This window comes from Diceros bicornis, chromosome 22 (assembly GCF_020826845.1).
Source record: "Diceros bicornis minor isolate mBicDic1 chromosome 22, mDicBic1.mat.cur, whole genome shotgun sequence".
Taxonomy (NCBI): Eukaryota; Metazoa; Chordata; class Mammalia; order Perissodactyla; family Rhinocerotidae; genus Diceros; species Diceros bicornis.
In genome coordinates this window covers 37,749,306-37,766,532 of record NC_080761.1, presented here as the reverse complement: position 1 = coordinate 37,766,532, position 17,227 = coordinate 37,749,306, and the positions used below count along the sequence as shown (strand labels likewise).

Genomic DNA, 17,227 nt, shown 5'->3' with positions numbered 1-17,227 from the left:
TCTGTAGCTGATCAGAGTTCAATCATAGGGTACAGAGTCTTCATCAATTATATTTCTATAGCTCCAACCATTTCTCTTATTATTGGCAACTGTACAGAACTGTATAAAGCTAGAACTTAGGAAGCCCAACACTTCTCTAGAGTTGGATATAGAAAAGTGTCTGCTATTATGGGAAATACTGCTGATAGTGTTTTGGAGGATTGCATCTCAGACATCAGTTTGACTAAGAGTATTCAACAAAAATTTCTATTTCTTTCTTCCCTAACTGCAATGTATGGATGAGTATGACTTTGATTTTTAAAAATGAAAATATGAAGGATATCGCAGTGTTATGAAACCTCCTTTCTGATGACCTCACTTTATCTAAGAGGAAGGGAGACCACGAAAACTGGTGTTTGTTAAATGCTTACTGTGTGACCCACACTGTATCGGATTCTTTGACATATATTATTTCCTTAAATCCTCACTAAAATTGTGGGAAGTAGGTATTATCTTCACTGAGAAAACAGTGAGAGGTAAAATAACTTACACAAGACACTCATTCGACTCTATCTGATTTACTATTTCTTGCCGCGTTATTGCCATTAAACTTCCTGGGATATCTTCATCTACAGAATCACTAAATCTCCTTCAACTCTGCTTGAAAATCCCTCCTTTTTCTTTGTTTTCTTCTTTCTTTCTCTTCTGTGGAGAGGTAGTTATATTCCCCCTTCTTTCCTTTTCCTATGTGTCCTTGGGTATATCACCTCTTGCGTCCTCCCAGAACACGCTCCATTGTTTTTTCCCTCCTGTATCTTCAGTCTCTCCCTTTTCATTCCTTCTGCTAACAAGACAAACAGGATATAGTTAGTGATTGAGAGAGCAAATTCCTGAACCAGACTTCTTTGGTTCAGCCACTTACGGGTAGTGTGACCTTGAACATGTTACTTAACCTCTCTCTACCTCCTTGTCAATTTCTTTGTAAATGTGGATAATAATGATATTCTCTTCATAGGGAGGTTGCAGGGATTAAATGAATTAAAATATGTAAAAGACTTGAAAAACTGGCTAGTACATAAGTGCTTATAAGTGTTAGTTATTATCGTCATTGCAAGCAGGCATCCTCATTCTAAAATTATGAAGGTGACCCAGTCCCTCATTCATTTCACTGCCAAACTATTTGGAGAAGTAGCTTATACTTGCTTCCTCCATTTCTGCCCACTGTCTCCAACCTCCACCACTGTATTAAAGCTGCTCCCTCAAAAGTTACCCTTGGCTTTCCCACCAAATCTAATGGCTCTTCCCACCTTGCTGGACCCTATTACAGTGTTTGACACCATTTCTTTGATATTCCTTTTGGATGCTGTAGTAGGTGCTTTTGGTTCCCTAGGTGACATCCCCTCAGCCCACCTCTGATTGTAGTTGTGGTAGAACACGCCATGCACACTGTCAGTGCCCCACTGCAAGAGCCCATAGTGCTCTATTTTTCTGCCTCAGGGCTTTCTCTGAAGCAGCAGTGGCTCATCAGCACCTGTCCAGGCACAGCAGGAAACACCCTGACAGCAGCCTTCACCTTATGGGAGCTAGTGGCTAAGATAAATGTTCCAGCCTCTCATCCTTCAGAAGCACAATTAGAGGTATATTCTGCGTGGTTCTTCAAAGGATCCTTCAAATCCTTCAAAGTAGGATTGAGCCCCATCACAGTAAAAACACCCGTTGTTGCCTTTTCCTTCTTTCTTCTCTCATTCCTCACTCCATCTCTTCTGTTCCTAAAATCACTTCCCAAATAAATTACCTTCCCCAAAGTTCTTGCCCCAGGGTCCCTTACATACTTTCTTCTCTCGGCTTCTCTGACATTTAATTCTGACCCTTTCTTCCTACCAAACTCCTTATCTTCTTCATCATATTGGCTGCCTGTTTTGATTAATCTGCTTCTGTTAATGGCACCACTAGTCTCCATAAGCCCCCAACCGACTGACTCAATAGCCTTCTAGAACACTGGGACGAATATTCTCCAGTAAAAAGGTGGGCAGAAGTCACCTCCTACTGCCAGGGAAGATCTCAGTCCTGAGTGAGCAAGAAACTCACCAAGTAAAAGAGGTTAGAACTGAAGTGTTTGGGCTTTGGCTTCTCAGCAGAGGAGTGGAAGGCTGTTGAGAGTGATGCCAGTTGATGCTACTCAGATGTCTCATCTGAATCCCAACGAAACTTCCCAGTTTTTCTCAGGAACAAAGCTGTCAATTTGGACAGCGTTAGCCCATGTGTGATGACCAAAACGAGAGCTAGAAACACAGGTGGAAAGAGATCCCTTCTTTGCTTTGTTGAGATCAGGGAAAATGGCTATATTGGCTGTGAAAGCAGCAGGACCATAAAGGACCTACAAAAACCACAGCAGCATCTATGGCAGAAGCAGCAGCTACTGGCTGTCCCAGCCCTCTCTTCAAGACGCCGGGCGCTGACTTGGCAGCTGCGGTACTTAGAGAAGAGGAATTGCTTTGAAGAGAACACTAGCTACCCAGAACATCACCAGAGAGAGGGAGAGTAACGCAGAGGGCCACAGATTACCTAAATACCACCAAACTCATGATGCTATGTCGTGAAGGGTACCAGAACACCTGTGGATGAATCATTTAATCTCTTTAAGGAAGTTTCTATCTGCAAAATTAAAATGATAATACCTGGCCCACTTACTTCATGAAGCTGTTGTATCAAATGAAATATTGGGAACAAAATCATTTTATAAAATAAATTATAACATAAAATTGTATACATGTAAACAATTAGAGGTATGTAATTACCTCATACTATATTCATTGTTGCTGGCTAATTGTCTTTTAGGACTTTCATATGGAAAGTGAAATGAGAGCCTATTTCATGAGTCTGACTCATCATTTTCAGTACTTTGGATATTGAATATCATTCTCTAATTGCTGAAGATTGGGAACTGTAATAGTCATTATGAGTGTCCCCTGCTAAAGCAATATCTTCTATTTTCATATCAACCCTGACATCTTCCTTTTTATAGGAAGGCTGAAATTGCAATGAATATGGGTGAAACTCGTATTATTTCTAGTGCTGTTCTTTCAGCCATAGACGAAGACTCACCTAGGGAGAAGATTTACTATTTATTTGAAAGACTTCCCCAAAATGGGCAACTTCAGCTTAAGGTTAGTGGCCTTTTTACTTTTATTTTTCAAAATGAATGTAACAGCTGTAAATTTTCTCAATGCACAGATTTCTATAACTGAAATTATAAAATGGCTATTATTTTCCAATAGCCATATTTTATCCAGAAGTAGAAAATTTACTTTTCCTACTTTGGGGTGAACTCATACTACAGTCTTGCACCGCATAATGACATTTCGGTCAATAAGGGACCACATATACGATGGTGGTCCCATAAGATAAGTACCATACAGCCTAGGTGTGTAGTAGGCTATACCATCTAGTTCTGTGTAAGTACCGTAGTGGAGGAAGAAATTTTCCTCTACCCTTCTAGGTTCTTCTGGCTGGTCTAAGAATTAAATTGACATGAGACAGATTAACAGCAAGAAAACAAAAAAAGTTTAATAACATGTATACACAGGAGAAGTCTAGGAAAACTGAGTAACTTGCCAAAATGGCTAAAGCCCTCACCTTAAATACCATCCTCAGCTAAAGACAAAAGATGTCGGAAATGGAGAGAGTCAGGGACTTCAAGGGGAAGGAAGGCAACTCACAGGGAGGTGAAAAGGAGCAAACACTTGGAAAACAAGTGTTTTTTTTGGCCACACAGAAACAGAAGACCACAGAGAGGAGCCAAAGAAACAGGCTTTTCTAGGTTCCTCCCTGTTTACCCTCTAGTTCATGTTATGCTAAGGTGATAGCTCACTTCCTGAGACAGGTTTTTTAATCTGAATTCTTTTAGGCAGTTAAGGGAGAGGGCACAAGAAAAACTTTCTAAGTCTTTTGTGTCTGAAAAATTATCAGTCTAATATAATCCTCACGTTAAAGAGGCACATTTTGCGGCAGCAAATTTTGTTCCCCTTCAGTACACTCTATGATGTTCACAAGATGACGAAATCACCTAACAACGCATCTCGAAGAACATATCCCCATCATTAAATGACTCAATTCAGGATAAATTCAATCAATATTAAGGCTCTTCACTGCTCCCTCCCTCCTGGGGTTGTACCTAGACTTGGGGGGAAGGAGTTACTGGGGTAAAGCAAGTTGTCTAGTTTTTTATGAGAATCAGGCATCCTTTGAGATATCTATTTTTAAATATCTATTTTTAAATTTTAAAAAATAGACTTTAGTTTTTAGAGCAGTTGTGGGTATCCACAAACTGCTTCTAAAGTTTGTATGGAGAGGCAAAATACCCAGAGTAGCAGACACAATATTGAAGGAGAACAAAGTGGAAGAACTGACACTACCTGACTTCAAGACTTACTCTAAGGCTGCAGTAATCCAGACAGTGTGGGTTTGGTGAAAGGATAGACAAAGAGGTCAATGGAACAGAATAGAAAGCCCAGAAATAGACCCACACAAATATAGTCAACTGATCTTTGACAAAGGAGCAGAGGCAGTACAATGGAGACAAGATAGTCTTTTAACAAATGGTGCTCACCAGTCTGATTCAGACTGTGTGCATGATGCCCAAGGATTAGCCCAACACAAATTATAGATCAGTCACTTGAGAAGGTCACTTGAGTAATCCGTCAAAATGTTTGATTGGTGGATTAAAGCTAGCAACAACCACCACCAGCCATCCCCAATGTGATTACTTGACTGCATGCTTAACTTTTAATGTAATGTAGACACAGTCCCAGAAAAGCAGTGAGGATTCGCTGCGTGTGGAACAGCTTGATTGTCTTAGAATGTAGGCACCGTAGAGAATCAGAGTGAAGAGCAATCACTGATTTAAATTGAGGTACAGCTGTGTCCTTATTTCATCTCAAAGAGTAATGAAGCAGAAATGCAGTGAGAGCTCACACATTTGGGTGGCATGGGAACCGAGGTGTTTTGGGTATGTGAAAATCCAGATGGGTCCACGTTCCCAGGATGGCACCACATAGTTTTCTCCAAGCCCCCTAGGGGTTCTCCACGTCGTCTAAGACCAGGGACCAGGACTCCAGGCCTCCTAGACTTTCTCAAGTGTTCTTGTTTTCTCGTTTACTTTTCTTAGTTTTCCCCACCTTGAGTGTGGCTCTCATTTTCTTCCTCTTTTGGGGCTTGCAAATGATTTTGTCAAGTCAGAGCTCACACTTAGGGGTGCAAGAGAGGGCATTAGATAGAAAAGAGAGAGAGCAAAAGGTATGTTCTTCTGTATTTACTTTCTGGGAAAAGACTGCAAAGGAAAGACGTTAAATAGAATCGCAGACTATCCAGTTTAAAACCTGAAAGAGAATCTGTTTTAAAAATTAAATTTGCAAATAGATCTTATGACAGAAACAATGAGCTTAATTATTACAATATAATAACTTTTACCCAGTGAGCACTGGGGCAGAACATACCTCTGTACACACATCAGATGGGCCACAATATTAAAGAGGAGGAAACTTTATCAAATAGAATGACATAAAGGGAGATGGTGACACAATGAGAGGAGAGGAGGGCAAAACATTTTTGCCAGGAAGTGGGAGTCTGTGGAATAATGTATCAAGGGAAATAAAAAACAAATGATTTAAATTTCTGTTTTAGTCTCTTAAACCCGACAGGAAAAACACAAGATAATATCATACAGTAAATTTTTAAGATGACATTTTTCTTGAGTTATGTCAAATGACTTTTACAAGCTATTCTTAGGGAAAGCTATGTATCTGGAGAGAATAACAGAATTATGAATCAGATACAGATCTATTATTATTATGTTTTATAATACTCTCAGTTGTCAGCTCTCTCAGCATAAGAACCTCTTTTAACTGAAAATGACACAATTTCGGCATTGAGTTCTGTACAGAACATTATCCTTAACTAATGTTGGCTTGTGTTTAGGAGATTCTGGTAATAAATAATCTATGATATTTGCAGTTATGTTTTTTGCTGACTCAAGATATAAGTGTAGCAAGTGAGAGGGATCTTGATAATTTGCTTGGGGCTTTAGTAAGGCTGGAAAATGTATGGGGAGTAAACACATTCATTCTATTTTTATCTACTTCCGACAAGCCTAGTGACAAATCAGTTTGAAAAAATAGGTTTGATTAGTTGTGCAATGCTATGAACGAAAAAAAAAGGAAACCCCAAATGAAACGCATTTAATTTTTAAAGAATCTATTCCAGCAGCTCGATTACCCACCTGCTCTCATTAATTGGAATATTTAATCAGCTATGATTGCTTATGATAAATACCTTGGAAGTAGCACTGCTATTGAATTGCTACATGACTTTGTCAAAAATCCTTTGGTTGAAGCTAGTTTTTTCCCAGGGTCTTAAATTGTTTTAATATATTTCTTTGAAAGGAAAAAATAAGGTAAAATGGCAAAAAAAATTGAATCTGGAGTTTCCCTGAAATATCATTTATATTGGAAGTTTTCAGGTGATATGGAAAATGTCTACTAACACAGCTTGGGGGAAAAAAACAAAACACGGGCAGCTGACTAATTCTGGCACCTTTCAGATAGGGAGGGACTGGGTCCCCCTCTACCCTGGCATGAAATGCACTCAGGAGGAAGTGGATCTGAACTTGCTGAGATACACACACACCGGGGCAATGGATTCCCAGAACCAGGACAGCTTCACCTTCTACCTCTGGGATGGCGACAACAGGTCACCTGCATTTGATTGTCACATCATCATCAAGGATATGGGAAAAGGTAAAAGTATTCCTACAAAGATTTATTGGGATCAACTTTTATAACCAAAAGTGAGCTGGTGGAAGCATTCAAAGGTTTTCCCTCCCTCCCTCCCTCCCTCCCTCCCTCCCTCCTTTCCTCCTTCCCTCCTTCCTTCCTTCCCTCCTTCCTTCCTTCCCTCCTTCCTTCCTTTCTTCCTTCCTTCCTTCCTTCCTTCCTTCTTTCCTCCCTTTCTCCTTCCCTTCTTTCCTCCCATCATTTATGATTCAGTCCTTTGGCTGCTCACCTGCTTTGTCTGGGATCTGTGACGTTCACGAGAGTAGCTAATCCATTTGTTATTTTCAGTATTTCATAAAGCATATTGGAAATTCAGCCTTTCCCACCATATGGCTGCACAGGTTCCTTTAACTGTCAGGTTTTTTACTTTATGTAAAATTTTACCAAATCTATGTGATAACTCTAGTTTTATCTTCAGGAAGTGAATTATTGCTTGAAAATGGAGTTTCAAAGGAAAAATATTTCCAATACGATAACAATCAAGGAAATAAAAACAAATGCATTTTAAAATACAAAAATAATAAAAAGGAACTTGGTTATGGAAAAGGTTGGAATTTGTTGCTCTTTTCACTTTGGAAGTGCTAATACGTACTCTTTAGGGACAAGGGAGAACACCATAAGATAATAAGTTTCTCTTGAATTAATTAAGCAGACTATTTGCATAATAGGACTCAGCAGCGTATAAGTGGTGGAAGGAGGAGAGTGAAAAAAATACTAGAAAGAAACCTCAGCAAGGGAAAGTGTAAGCCCTTGATGCCCAGCTGTCACTATCCCATACTTTTGCTTAGAGCTTATGTGAGGAGAGTAAAGATCGAATCTCATTCATCTACAAAGTCCACAATCTATATATTCTCAGGACCAAGCATAATCTTAGATCCTCAGTACATGCTTGGTTAACCAAGTGCCTCCTTTTCTGGCCTTGGCTGGCAGGAAGCTCAAAGCCAAATTGGCTGCTTAAGTGCAGTAAAAACGTGACTTCATGTATGTGGCAAAATTACAATTGTCCTGAATTTTTTAAAACAAATTTTAAGTTGGCTTGATTGATTTTGAGATGTTTATTTGGGGTTGTATAATAATATATTTTATTTGCTTGTTTCTTGGTTATAAAAATATTATCATATATATAAAATTTATATATATATAAATAAAAAATAATATATTTATTTGCTTGTTTCTTGGTGTTTCTTGAAGATGTCTAATAAGTGATTCTCAGATAAGTTAGATGTTACCGTACACCTTTATTTCTCTCTGCAAAAGTAGGGCTCTGCTCATCATAAGAATATGCCTAGGCAAAATGTAATACAAGTAATATATCAGGGCAGACAACTAACAGATTAGGGCAGACTATCTTCTCATAGCCTGAGCACAGTGCACTCCCTGGTGGGTAGAGGAGAGTTCTGTTCCACACAACCATCTGGGGAATCTTTCTAGCTAGAGAATCCTTTATCTCTGCAGGACTTGGAGTCACTCCAGAAGTGACATGTGGAGGATTTCATGGGCTAGGCTTGGAGGTAAGGTACCTGTCTTCTACACATCCTGGTGGCTGAATCACAGTCACATGCCACATTAAAAGGGCTGAGCAATAGACACTCTGTGGTGCGCTGAGGAAGAAAAGGAAATGAGGCTGGTCTCTGCTACAATTGACGTACAATTATTTTCTAAAAGGATTTGTGACCACTTACATCAAGTAGCTAGGTTAACCTATTAACATTTTCAGAAGTTCCAAGTTTCTTCTCTTTGTTTCTTTTTACATTGTTGTGTTTTATATCTGTACAGTGTTGTATCCTATTTTTTCTTTTTTACTTAGAATGAGTTTTCTCAGGTTGCAGTATAACTTTATAAGCATAATTGTTCATCTCTAAATAAAGCTACGCTGAATTGCTAGACTAAATCATATCCCTAATATTAAGCACTTGGACTATTTTCATTTGGGAGTTGCTATAAAGAACATTAGGCCTTCCAATTGTGCTGTGTCTTCTGATTTGCACAGTGGCTAAAATAATACAGAGATCTCTGAGAGAAGTTTAGAAGGACATCGTCTATAGTTGACCCCCATCCATGCTTTGCCGTTACAGTACTGAAAAACGGTAGTGAGGCAAAACCCAGATACTCTCCCTCCCCTTGGACCCATCTTCTGCTCCTGGTGAAACCTCTTGTGGGTGATTTCTGTTTCCCCAGCCTTGTTCATTCTCCTTACTTCTTTGATGTATTCATCTTGACTTCCTCTGAAGCATCTGGGGCTCAGGTTTTGATTTCAAGTTAGGATGGTCATTGATTCTACATTAGACTTAAGTTGCAGAGCATTTTGAGTTAAAAGCATAGTATACCAAAAAGACCAATTTTATCATCTAAAACAGGGTTTCTCAATCTTGACACTATTGACTTTTGGGGGTGGATAATTCCTTGTTGTAGTGGACTTTCTTGTGTATTGTAGGACATTTAGCAGCACCTCTGGCCTCTACCACTAGAAGCCAGTAGCAGCCCCCAGTTATGACAACCAAAAATATCTCCAGACACCACCAAATGTCTCCTGGGGTGGGTGGGCAAAATCACCCCTCATTGAAAACCGCTAGTCTAGAATTATACTTCATTGATATTTTATTTTCATTTTTTTGTTTCTTCATGGGACTGAATATCTTTCCAAAATTTTATTGACCATCTGTATTTTTTAATTAAGAAATGGCTTGGCATTTACTTCACACATATCTCCTTTTGGGTATTTACCCTTTTCGTGTTGATTTATAAGAGCTCCCTATATATTAAAGAGAGGAAGCAAAATAATACGATGTTTGAGTTTGTGCTCTTGAGTCAGATGGCTTGAGTACAAATTCCACCACCACCTTTTATTAACTGTGTAATCATAAACAAATTAGTTAGCATGTCTACCCATTATTTTCCTCATTTATGACCTGGACAATATGATAATACCCTACCTCACAGGTGTGAAGGTATGAGAGTCCTCAGCCCTGTGCCTGGCATAAAGTAGAAGCTTTATGTTTTAGTTATGATCATTTTTTAATGAACCTCAGGCGATCCAAACTGGATTATAACCCTTAGTTTGTGAAACACTGCATCATTGGTCCTCATGTGATCCATTTCCACTTCGCTCATCCATACATTCTTTTCAAAATACATAATAAACACCTGTGCAACCACCATACAACTTGAGGACCGGAATATTAACAATAACGAACATCTACCTCTGTGCCCTTCCCAACCTCCAGAGAGAGCCACCATCCTGAATTTTGTGTTCATTTTCTTACTTTCGTTTATGGTTTTCTGGGGCTTCTTAACAAATGTTAATAAGCTATATCTGTGTTGTTGTATGTAGCTGTTGTTCATTTTGCTACTGTATAAAATTTGGTTTATGAATAGACCACAGTTTGTTTATATATTCACGTTTTGGGAAGGCATTTGGGTTGTTGCCAGTGTTTTCAATTACAAACAGTGCTGCGATGGCCATTCTGGCACATGTCTCCTGGGTGCCAGGGCACATGTTTCTCTCCAGTACACAGCTGGAGTGGAATCACTGGGTCAAGGCATATGTGAATACTCAACTCTTTACAAAATCATGCCAAATTGTGCACCAATTTATTCTCCTACCAGAATCACATGCAAGATTATCCTGATCTACATTCTCTTCAACACTTGGTATCATCATACTTTTACATTTTTGCCAATCAAAGGGCTATGAGATGGCAATTTATTGTGATCTTGATTTGTCTTTCCATGATTATTAATGAGTTGAACATCTTTTTGCATCTTTATTGGCCATATGTGTTTCCCCTTCTGTGTAATATCTGCTCATGTCTTTTGTCTAATTCTTGTATTTATCATAGTTATATAAACCTTTCTAAGCCATATTAGTTTTGATTTCTGCTTGGTTTGGCCTTTGCTTTTTATCTTTACCTTAGATGTTTCATTTTTTTTAAATGTGATTCTTGACCACAACCTCTTCTGCCATGCAGGTGATATTGTCATCCTTGCGAAACCACTGGTGGTGTCTCAAGGTGACAGAGGTGTCTTGACAACCACCACTCTCCTTGCTGTGGACGGAACAGACAAGCCTGAGGAACTGCTCTACGTCATCACCTCCCCACCACGACATGGCCAGGTCGAATACATCCACTATCCTGGAGTCCCCATCACAAGCTTCAGCCAAATGGACATAGCAGGACAGACAGTCTGCTACGTCCATAAGAGCAAGACAGCTGTCTCCAGCGACACATTCAGGTGAGGCCAAGGAAACTTTTCAGAATCCCTTCCCTGGGTTAATGCTCAGAAAGACAAAAGGAGGGGAAACATGGGTCCTTTTCCAGCTCTGGTATAGCTATGATCTTCTTCTACTGCCTAGCTGTACGAAAGGTGAAGGCACACAATTAAAATGACAGCAGCAAGGCAAGAAATTAGGGCTTGTTGTTTTAAAATAAACACATAAGCAGATCTAAATGCAAGCTGTTCCATGAGGAGGTGTGTGAAGACCTAAGGATCCTAGCTAAAGAGAGACACAGAAAAGTAATATACCTCTTTTTTTGAGTAGGTTTTTCTATCTGAAGAAAAGGTATTTACTAGTAAACATTTGGCATAAGCAGACACTGCCTTTTGATACAATGTGTTCCAGTAACTATATCATAAATCATGTTGTCATAAAGTGGATCATGTTTCCCCATAGAAACAATGTTATAATTGGGGCTGTGCACCTGTTCAAAGATTCTGTATCAAATAAATCATTGGAATGAATAACAATCTGGTGAAAAGGCAAAGATACAACATTAATGAAAGTCTACATTCATTTAAAATATTGAAATCTGTTTCCAGTCACATAAAGCAGGGGAAACTCTAGAGAATCTATCATCTAGCAGTTCTCAAAGCTGGCTGAACTCAAGGTCCTTGAGAGGAATACAGATTCCTGGAGCTGGGATGAGAACCAGGAAATACTGACTAGCCTTCGGGGGAACCATGGTACACACTCGACTCTGAGTTTTACTAATTAAGAAGGAGGCCTTGAGAGCACTGGTCATCTGCCATACACTCAGGGCTTCTGGATAGTCTTCACCATGTCAGAATACAACCTTCAAAAAAGCACTATAAAATAACATAAATGTAGCACGCTCCTGTATTATTCAGTGAATGCCCATAAACTATCAAGTGTATCGATACACTCATGTTCAAACGCCACTCTCTATCATACATTTTATTTTAATATGTCTGCTATAGTATGTCTAAATTCAATATGTCTGCTATGATAAGCACTGTTTAAAAGTCAGTAAAGATGATTTCGCTTGCCTTTTTAGCATTTAGAATGATGATTTGGGAAGATGGTTTGAATTGAACTTTTAAACAAACAAAAAAATCAAGGGTCGTTTGAACTAATATCTCCTTTTTTCGGTTGACAAGTGTCCTTAACAAGCAGATAATCATTTGATTATCATTTGGTTGATCAATATCTTAATGACCAATTCAGTGCTTGAGTGTTGCTAGGGGTTAACCAAAACATGAGATGTGGGGATTCCTTGTCATGGTGGGTCTTTGGCTGGAGAAGTGGGAAAGTGTAGTTGGTGAGGCACAGGCTTGGGGTCACTTACAGCCTCCATTACTCGCTACTCTGTGGCCTTTGTCATGTCACACATCCTCCTGTGCTTCTGTTTCCTCTTCTGTGAAAAGGAAGGATGCTCATAGTACCTGCCTCACAGGTTGTTGGGAGGTTTAAACGAGCTTATGCATGTAAAGTACTTAAAACAATATGTAGCACATAAGAAGAATGAAATAAGTATTAGCTGCCATTATTATTACTACTATAATGTTATTATTGCTGTTATCATTATTTATTATATTCTTTCTTTGTCCCCACTTTTCCCTCTGGTCTTTACACCACCAAGCATAATCTTGAAGGAGGAAAAAAATCACAAAGAAGAACAAAGATTGTTCTTTTTTTCCCATTCACTAACAGAGGCTGGGTGCTTCTTGGCTTAATCCATGTATATGAGATGCTGGGCTTTGAATTTTATACCCATTTCTAGACCTTCTTCCTGCTGTCTATTCCCACTTCCCCCAGTCAATGCCTGCAGGAGAGTCTGCTGAAGACATTAATGACTGTATTGGAGAAACGAGCGACTCTGCCTGCCAATGACTGAACAATGAAGCCAATGAGCGAGCATTTTGTAAAGATGTTCAGAAATGAAGCTCAGGTATCAATCAGATGGTAGAGATGAGCTGAGAATAAAAAACAACATCTCTGTACATGAGGATTGGTGATACTATAAAAGTTTCCTAATTCGTATCCATAAAGAGTCATACTAGATGGCATTTTAGAAATTACTTATCCTAGAAATTTTCACATTTCTAGATTCTCAGGAGAGTTACTTGGGAGATTTATAAAAATACGAATTCTTGGGCCTCGCCCCAGAGAGGCGACTTTGCTAAGTCCAGTCTTGGGCCCAGGTTCTCTATTTTTAAAACCTTTCCAGGTGACTCTGATGCAGTCAGGACTAGCAATCATTGGCCTGGTCCAGTCCATTGTTCCAAGTATGTTGTAAGGAACTTTGAGGATTTACAGGAGCCCTATTGGGGCCTTTTAGAGACAGAAAATGGGGTCCTCGCCCCAATTTACTCATAGAGCTTTGTTTCATTTTGGTTTTTGAGGGTTTGTTTTTTGGTTTGTTTTATGCACTGGGCTTCTGGGCAAGGTTTTCTTTTAGCACAGAGCCTGTGGCTCTATTTTCTGAAGTGAGTGATTTGTACCAACAGTGATACAAAGATGCAACATGATGTCAGCTGATGGAGGAAGAGAGCGATAAATGACAGGGAGTCAGTACTGAGAAACTGCTCCCTTTTGGTTCTCTCAATCCTTCTGATTGTTTCAAGAAGGAAGTCTCAGACTGGCGCTAATATGTCCTTAACAGCTCTTCAGTATTAACTGTTTTCCCTTTCTAACAAGGAGAGTACAGACCTCAGGTTCCAGGCCATTGGGTGACAATATCTAGCTAGAATGAAAAACATCGTTTTCTAGTATTTATTTTTGTAGTATTTATGGTGATGAAGTTTTTGGTAGTTAAAAATTTCAGCTTTTAGTAGTTAAAAGGCTTCCTTTTAAATACATTTATTTAAGAGAGCGGGTTGATATAAAGCAAAATAGTAAGTAATAAGAGTTCATTTAGTACAGACTATGGCAGAACTTAGGAAGGCAGTGTTCAAATGACTCAAGACTAGGAAACAGGTCGACAGGGAGAAAATAAACAAACAACAGAGGTTGAAAAGTATTGATTTAGTCTTGTCCCTTCATTTACATGTAGAAAAACTAGTATTGCTTGAACACCTGCAATGCATCAGAGAGTGTGCTAGACCTTTTTCTTGTATATCATTTCCCTTAAGCCTTACACCACCACCTTGAGAGAGATGGTTTGTTCCCATTTTATGAATGAGAAAACCAAGATTCCAAGAGGTGAAGAAAGTCGCCTAAACTGACATAACTGAATCAGAGCTGAATTTGGGCTGAGATCTCATTCAGGAGAGTTCTTTCCATTATACCTCTTTGTACCAAAAATTTGTGGAGAATAGGCACTTGTGTGAAGGAACCTCCTCAATGTGTCATTCTGATGTTTGGCCAGCAGTGTTACATATTTATAATGGAAGAGCCCAGCATCTGCCCAAAACCTCGTTTAATCTTGTCATTTCGCTAGCCCAATCATGGACTGCTGTGTTGTTTGTCAAGTGGCGCTATACCAAAGCTGAAAGCCTGTTTTAATGAAAGTGTGATCACGGTGCTTTTTAAAAATTAAATATATGCAACCAATCTAATCACCTAAATTTATGTTGCTTGCTGTTAAATCTGGCAAGGAATTTGGCTGGGTAGAGGAGATAAATTCCGTGGCAGAGGATTTTTCCCCCTTCTCTTTTTAATGTAAGATATGGTAGCATTAATTAAACGGGGGAGTTTAATGGTCAGATTTTACCTTCTGCAAAAATATTTTGTGAATCATAAATTTCTCCTGCATTGTTTGGTGCTGCTGGCCTGGAAGAAAGATTTGGCAGCACATTCTAGGACAGATGACACCAAGTGATTAGCAAGCTGACTTCAGCTGCTGGCAGCCGGGTACTAAAAGAACATGCTAATGCCCTCCATTTTGACATGCCGGCTGGACTTTTTTTTTTTCCTGAGGAACTGGCTCTATTTATGATTCCATTTTTATCTTTTAAATGCCATGACAGATGGCAGATTCTTCAGCCAATTCTATTGCCAGGAAATGCAGAAAGCTTGAAAGCACCATGGTAATGGTGAAATCAGACCAGACAAGCACCCCAGACAAATCTGAGAGTCATCCCCCACATTTCCTGAGAACAGTGGTCCTCTTGGCTCTGTCTCTTCTCAGGGGGGCGTAATAAAGGAAATTAAACAAAATGGACCCACAGAAGGGGCTGCTGCCACCAGCTTCTTAACCTTGGAATGGATGCCATCAGAGCAATGGCACTGTTACTTTAAAACCTGAGAATGTATTTGGAGGGCTTCTTTGTGGGGGAGGGGGAGCATTTGGAAGATCATCTGGTCAACCTTTGCAGACATGAACTGCACTGACCTTGGTGCACTTGTTCTGCTAGGCTTATTATGACAGGGAAGCCAACCATGACCATGCACCCTGTCTCTCTCTCTGACAACGTTTCTCCGCCTGTGAGTAGTCTGCATTGTTGCTTGTGAAAGTGGAATGATGTGTTTGATCCAGTCATGTTTAGAAATTGCATCCTTTTCACCACTGGCCTATTAGCTTTTGGTCAGTGCAGACAGCTGCTTCGGCGTCCCAGCTGGGAACACTGGCCTCAGTAAACATATTTCTTGCTCTTATATGGTCCCCGGCCTGCTCGCCGTCATTCCCATCTGTCTGATGGCAGGCTGCCCATTTCCAACGTGGTCAGATCGCCATCATCAGGCAGGGAGGGGTTCGAGATGGACAGCCTGGATCATAAGGCAACTTCAGTGCCCTCACAGAGGTCACGCATGCGTATCAATGCGGCCGTCCTGAGACTGAGCTTGGAGGACCCCGTCAGGCATTTTCGGAATTCAGTCTCCAGAGAGGAAAGTGGGAATCAGATGCGCAAGATGGTCGCCACTGATTGAGCCCCTGTCAGTCACCGGAGCTCCCACTTAACCTCCTTGCTCCTGATCCCCGTCTCTCCCTTCTTTCCCCTTCATTCTCCGCTGATATTTGACATGCCTTCAATGAGGCATGATGTCTTTAATTCCACAATTAATGCTAATACTAAAAATACATGTTCTTTGGCTTAAACTTGTGCTAAACTATAAATGGCTGGTTTAAAACTCTCCACAAGAGCACATTTTGATTTAGCGATCTGGGAGGGAATAGACAGAAACTCTATTTGTGAAAGAGGGTAAAATGGGACACGTGAAACGTGTTTCTGGAGGGATTAAGTAAAAAATGGAGAAATCGGAGGCACTGAGGGAACGCCTAGACTTCCCCTTGTTTTATCTTGGGTCAGATGATAGGCACCACAGAGGAAACAAGAAAAAGAACAGGAAAACAATGGAATAAAGGCACAATTCCATGAAAAGCTTTCCCTGAGAAATAGAGCATGATTTTTATACCTAAAAATGCATATCACTTGACCTTTGAAATTGTCAAGGTGACTAACAAAAGTTGAGGAACACATAGATATGTTTCTGTGTGTGCTTCTTTTTTCTTTTAAAAAATAAATAATTTTGCAAATACTTCATGATCTAACAATGAAATTGCCCTATTGCTTAGAATATATTTATCCAAATTTCAGCTATACAAAAGGAAAACTGATTGTTTTGTTTTAAGGAAACTGTATAATTTTTATCAATCTACAATTCTAAAGTTAATTCAACATCCTTATTCAAACTGTAAAAATAATGCTGTAGGAAAAAACCAGATTATATTCTTTACAAATTGAGGTGCACGAAATGTCAAAAATTTGCTTTGTTTGTAGTATTTCACTTAGCACTTTTAACTTTTTGGACATAGAGTCCTTTTACTATGCATCACATCATATTTTCCTAGTACACAGTCTTGTCAACTAGGTAATTAGAAAGCTCAAAAATTGTAGCCTAGCCTTCAAAGCAAAATCTGTACTTAGCCAAATTCATCTCCCTTTACTTTGGTCCAGCTGCTCTTCTCCCAGAGTCCTTTGCCTCAGGCAGGCTGGTCTTCTCATTGTGCTCACACACCCAAGTTTCAGATTTCATGTTCAAAAGCAAAGCATCAATCTTCAAACCCTGAAGGACAAGATGTATTTTGCAAATAAAGAACTTGTCAGTCAAATTTGTCAGGTTAGTAAAATAAATATAAACCCCATATCTTCTCCAGTTCAAAAAAAGAACCTCCAAAGAAAACTGTTGTATAATTTAATGTTATATTCCATTAAAACATTTCCAGAGATTTTTGCAT

General features: G+C 39.4%; 1 protein-coding gene across 10 annotated transcripts in view; it reads left to right on the top strand.

Moving 5' to 3' along the window:
- The window catches only part of FREM1 (FRAS1 related extracellular matrix 1), a 152,016-nt gene that overhangs the window by 91,327 nt on the left and 43,462 nt on the right, over window positions 1–17,227 (top strand). For 6 of the 10 annotated variants that reach the window (XM_058565808.1, XM_058565807.1, XM_058565809.1 and 3 more), the window contains 3 exons: window positions 3,005–3,146; window positions 6,578–6,773; window positions 10,778–11,042. In XM_058565808.1, coding sequence (XP_058421791.1) covers window positions 3,005–3,146; window positions 6,578–6,773; window positions 10,778–11,042 — 603 coding nt within the window. Of the gene's footprint in view, window positions 1–3,004; window positions 3,147–6,577; window positions 6,774–10,777; window positions 11,043–17,227 lie in introns of those variants that run through there. The other 4 variants (XM_058565812.1, XM_058565813.1, XM_058565815.1 and 1 more) reach the window with 4 other exon arrangements.